General features: G+C 45.2%; 1 protein-coding gene across 1 annotated transcript; it reads left to right on the plus strand.

Annotated features, from left to right (window-relative positions):
• The first annotated feature begins 297 nt into the window (after nt 1-297).
• On the plus strand, nt 298-4458 carry LOC131692616 (TATA element modulatory factor). The gene is made up of 2 exons (XM_058979775.1): nt 298-3601; nt 3661-4458. The coding sequence occupies exons 1-2, from the start codon at nt 581-583 to the stop codon at nt 3862-3864; spliced, it is 3225 nt and encodes a 1074-aa protein (XP_058835758.1). The 5' UTR covers nt 298-580; the 3' UTR covers nt 3865-4458.
• The last annotated feature ends 1556 nt before the right edge of the window (nt 4459-6014 follow it).

Raw genomic sequence — 6014 nt, forward strand, 5'->3', positions numbered from 1 at the left:
TGTAAATAAGAGTTTACCAGTTAACAAATAAAACATTCACTTACATTTTCCCTCGAAGGTGACCAATTTTGGAACAGAACAGTGTGTACATAATATATTGCATAATAAAACGTAAAAATGCACTTTCTCTAGTGATCCAAAATTAAATGATTCCTTTACTGAACGGAACGCTTGATAAATCCCAAAATATAATGATATATCCCTTCAACAACCAAACTCATTTTTTTTAATTCGGGCACACGCCCACCCCCTGAGTACGGCCCCGTCATTTCCTGTTTATGTCAATAATGAAAAAAAACAGCAACGACGAAGATTCTCGGTTGATTTTGCTCTTGTGCTCGCCAACAAAACATTTTGACGTGTCCGCGTATGCAAGAAGAAAGAAGTGAAAAAAAAAACAATTTTAGTGCAGAAATCAACTAAAAATCAGTTTTGTTTAGCAAAATTTGTGTGTTTTGTGCGCACACAGGGGAAAAAACCACGGTCCAAACCGATTCGTCTATGCTGGGTGATGTGAGTGCAATCGGCAGTAGAGCTGGAGCTGGAATTGTCATCGTCTTCGTCGTCGCCGTCGTCGAAGATGAGCTGGTTCGACACGACGGGTATCGCCAATCTGGCAAAGACGGCCCTGAAGGAGGCTCAGAAACAAATTGATAAGGCCTTGGACATCAAGGAGGACGACGAGGAGTGTGGTGGTGTTCCCGCGGAAGCTTCCGTCAAGGTTGCTCGCTCGGTTTCGGGTGGCAGCAAGACGGAACCGTGCAGTCCGGTTAGTGAAGAAGTGCGAGGTGCAGGTAACGTCGGGAAGGGTCAGGTGGACAGTATCTGGGGATCATTTACGGGGTCATTTTTCGAGCAGCCTGTAACGGCTGCCAATGTGACGGTCACGAAACCACCCTCCAGTTTGAAGCGTAAAAGCTTTGAAGATTCCGGAATGGCTGAGGTGCCGAAGTGTAGTTTCAAGGAGGACCCGGAAAGGGGCACGAGTGGTTCACCGGAAAACAGTTCCGAGTCGATTGAGTTGTTGAGCCCGGTAACGACGTCCGGATCGGCGTTGACTTCGCCGAGCTCGGGACCGACCATGCAGGAGTCGGAATCGGTTGAGGTCATCAAGGTGTTGGGAACGGCTTCCAGTGTTTCATCGCCGGAATCGATTACGACACTGGACCGAACCCCGGAGCTTGAAGGTGAGGAAATGAGATTTACTTCGGTGGAACTGGGCGATGATGATATCAGTGTGGAAGAGGATTCCGTTTCTTATACCTTGTCCGAACAACCGATCACGGTGATGGAAACCAGTGAGGGGAGTGGTCCTATTACGGTACCCCCTAGCCGGAGTAGTCTGCATTTGAGTTTGGATAAATCGCGGCAGATGACGTTCTCGGAGGTATCTTTTTGTGAGACGGAAGATTCGAATGATTCCGAGACAACGGTTATTTCCGAGGATAAACAGAAACCGTCGGAGGAACAGCTGGATAAGTCGTACGAGAATATCGAGATTCAGACGCAGATCTCGGATTCCACGCAAAGTTTTGAGGAGATTCAGGTATCGCAGATTTCGGCGGAGCAGAAACAGCTGCTGCAGCTTCAGCATCAGGAAGGAAGTTCATCGCAGAATTCTGGTGATGAGATTGAGACGGCCACTTCTTCCGACATCGAGATCATTTCCAGTCCGAACGGTGATTCGAGTAGTACGAATAGTGGAGCCTACCGAACCAGTCCGCTGAAGATCCCCGATGGCAAGGGCAATATCGATATAATGATGATTAAGAAACGAGGCCACAATAGGGAATTGTCGGAGGTATCTGTTCAGAGTATCAGTAGCGATGATTTGGGAGAAACGGAGAAGCTGATGCGCAGGATTGCAGAGATTTCGGAGATTCTGGAGCAGAGAGAGTTCCGCCTGCTGGAAATGGGTCGACAGAATGCCGAACTTCATGAACAAAACTGTCAGCTTAGTGTTCAGCTGGAATCGAAACAGAAACGTGCGGAGAGTACCGAATCGGAAGAGTACACGCAAAGATTGTCCGCCTTGGAGAAGAAGTTTCAGCAGTCGATTCGGGAACGGGAAGCGTACAAGCGGCAGCTGGATGCAGCGAGATCAGAAGCACAAGCTAAAATGAACCGATCGGATGTTGATAAAATGCTGGAGGAAAAGGACACTATGATCGAGGAGTTGAAGAAGGAGGGCGAAAATTTATCCAAGCAGGTCTTAAACCATTCCAACATAATCAAAAGGATTCGATCGAAGGAAAAGGAGAATGAGGCGTTAATCAAAAAGCTGAAGGAAGATAACGGGAGTCTGACGGAGGAATCTGAGCGTCTTCGGCGATCGCTTTCCGCCAAGGAGGAAGTTGAGCGGTCGCAGATCGAAGCCGTGCACAAACTGTGCTCCGATAAGCGTAAGCTAGAGAAAGAAAACGGATCCCTCAAGAGTCAGTTGGATGATCAGATTCAAAAGCTGGAAACGTTGAAGAAAAGTTTTGAGTTTGCCAAGAAAGAACTAACCGAGAAGACGGAAGCTTACCACGAGCTGGTACGGAAATCTTCTCTGTTGGCTACGATGGAAACGGAGCACGGGAATATGCAGAGATTGAACGAACAGATCAGTACGGAGTTGGAAGATATGAGGGAAAAGGTTCGGAGAAGCGAAGCGGAACACGTTCAGCGCATCCAGCGGTTGAAGAATGAAAACGCCGAACTGTTGCTGCGAGTTGAGGAAACGGAAACACGGTCGGAAGAGGAGAAGAACGCCACCGCTATGGTTACAGTTCCGTTGATGAAGCAGATCGAGTCGCTTCAGCATGCGTTACGAAACAAGGAACGACTTTGGGAACAACGTGAAGCGGATATTGCTCGCAAGTTAGATGATTCGCTGGAGAAGTCTAAAGCTCTCGTGGATAACGAACGAACTCTGAAAGAGCAGATTTTTACTCTTAACGGAAGAATTTCCAACCTGGAGGAACGACTGACGACTGCGCTGTTCAAATCCGAAGACATCACAAACAGTCTCCAGCAGAAGCAGATCGAGCTGGAGCTTCTCGAAAACGATTACAAATTAAAGGTAAAAAGCCTCGAAGATGAGCGTAGCCTACTGAACACCAAACTTTCCGAGCTGGCTACTATTTCGTCGGAACAAGAACGCAAACTTATCGCCCAGAAAGAACAATTGGATACTCTCACCAGACAGCACCAGTCTGTTGGAAAACATCACGAATCGGCATCGGCATCGAGCAACAATCGTCAATCGCCGCCATCGCCCACTTCCCAGGCTGGTGGTGGTGGTGGTGCCCTTGGAATTATGGGTGAATCCCGAACATCATCGCCAACGCCGAGCATGGGAAATCTGTCGCTACCGGAATCGATCGGTAGCATCCCTTGGAACCAGACAGATGACGACGGGATGGGATCGAACAACGGACGGCAAACCATCGGTGGGGCACCACTACTCCACACGACCTCACTGTTGGAGAATCTGCAGGCCACACTGAAGCAGCGCGATGGCGAAGTCTACCAACTGCAGTGGGAATTGTCACGCTTCCAGCAGGAACGCAGCGTGCTGCATGCGGAGATCTCCAGTCTAACGGCAGAATTGGAAAATGTAAGTGTACATATTCGTAGGTTGTTTTTCGTTAGAATACTAACTCTTTCAATTCACAGATCAAGGAAAAATCCGAACGTACGGCTAAGCTGGAAGAGGAATTTACCCAACTGCAGGAACGGTACGATGCGCTGCTGCAACTGTACGGTGAAGCCGTCGAAAAGACCGAGGAACTCCAGCTGGATCTGGTCGACGTGAAGGAGATGTACAAGCTGCAGATTGATGATCTGCTGCGACAGGTCGCCGAACGGAGGCAGTTATAGTAGTAGTTGTCCGCAGGACCGAAGCAACAGTGGCAGTAGCTGCTGCCAGCGTAGGAAACGGTAGATCGCTTACGGTCAGTCAGTGTCAGTCGCTATAGCTATTGAGTAGTTGTGCGGATTGGAGGGTGTAGTTAATAGAACCGCTTGTTGAGATTGACCTGGATGTGGTTAATGTGCTTGCCAAGTTTGTGCGGTATGCGTCGTTAGAGGGGTGGGGGGAACAAAAACCAAGCTGTACATAAATAGGTCGCTTTTTTCTTGGTTTTTGGGCGGGTTCGATTTTATTCGCGACTAGCTGAGAACAGTTTCGAGGGGACGGGCTTTATTGTAGCTTTGTTAAGTCTTGCGCCTGTTTCGGATCAGCACACGGAGGTGGAAGTCGTAGGATAGCCATGTTTTTTAGCGGTTACTTGTAGTACCGAGCTAAATCTAAAAGATGTAAAATGTCATCGTACTGCAACTATTCAGTTGTTTAAAACAAGAATAAATATCCAACACAATAAATTGCTTTATATCATTTTAAGCTAAACTTCACACTTTCGAACTTATATATGAAGCTCCTATATAGAATAATATATTTATCCCACATATTAAGCCAACGTGTTTATTTTGCCTTCGAAAGTTACTGCGTCGATTTTGGAATAAGCCAATCTTGCACCGATTTGTAAGAGGGAATTTGACCCAAAGCTTTTGGAAAAATTTATCCGTCCTAAATACTTCGACTAGATCAAGTTTTTAAAATAAGATCATAAACTTACCCGAAGGACGGCAATTGAGATGGCCTTTGCTATTACCATAACTCATAAGCGGCCCTTACACGTTCAATATTTTTGTCAATACCAGTATTGACGATATTGTTACAATATTTCAGTCCCGTTTGAAATCCACATCGTCAATACAACTTTTTCCCATTACACGTACAATACTTTTGTCAATACTCTCTAGTATTGACAAAAATATTGAACGTGTAAGGGCCGCTATAGGCACCACATTTATTGCTACACATTTTCAGAACACCTTTTAACTAGATTAAACAAATTTTATTATAAAATGCGCTGCCCTACCAAATAACTGCGGTGATACTTTCACTTTGAAATCAAAACCTTTCCATCACTTGCTTTTCTTAAACTTTCAAACTTGGATATGAGCCGTGCAATCGGCAACACTTTTCAAACTTAGCAACGCACCACGCAAACACCCTCATCGAAAACATCGCACCAAACTTCACTCAAGCGGATACGCGTACAACACAGGCCTGCTGAGGGTGCTAGTGTGGCACGATAGCAAGCGAATCGCATGATGCTCTCTTGCTTCAAAATGATAAAATGGCCGGCCGCGCACTTTTTTATACTCAGATCGAATTTTCACCACACGAAATTGCCTTTTTCACTATTTCACATTACGAATAAAAAGCAGACCATTTTTTCACTGAAATAAATTTCACTACCGGTAAAACGAACGCGATCGCGGACATGGCAGGCTTTTACGATCACACCGAAATTCGTTTAAAAAAGAACGAAAATTTTCCAATAATCACTTGCGCGATATTGAAATGGTATCACCATCGATATATTAATCGAATAGCAGAAAAATTTAGAGCGAAAACCACTTAATTTTTAAAGAAACTTCGATCGAGAAAAACCCACGCCGACGCGACGCGCTGCTCGATCTCAACTGGTTCAGGGATGCCAAATACATTAGTGTGATATCTGTAGCGCATGAATAAGCGAAAAGTTTCCAGCTAGGACATAATCCGCGGATAGGAAAAAACTTAACGTTAAATGCAGCTATTTGAAAAATGCGAGACAAAATATTAAATAAACAGGAAAGAAGAAAATATCTATTCGCGAGTCTAGCCCCAGTTCTGCAGGAGAAATCCAACGTGTTTATTTTGTTTTATTTTGCCGGCGAAAGTTGCTTCAGTTTTTGAAATAATTATTTCACGTACCAAAACCTTCATCTTTCGTGGAATTGTAGGACGGAATTTGACCCTCAACTATTGAAAAAAAAACATCCGTCCTAATAGCGATGAAGGCTGCAAATACTCCGACTTTATAGTCGTTTTCAAAATAAGATCATAAACTTACCCGAAGGACACCAATTGAGATGGTCTTCGCTGTTATCATCACACCTGGAAACTGCTACATTTT

This window comes from Topomyia yanbarensis, chromosome 1, assembly GCF_030247195.1.
Source record: "Topomyia yanbarensis strain Yona2022 chromosome 1, ASM3024719v1, whole genome shotgun sequence".
Classification (NCBI taxonomy): Eukaryota; Metazoa; Arthropoda; class Insecta; order Diptera; family Culicidae; genus Topomyia; species Topomyia yanbarensis.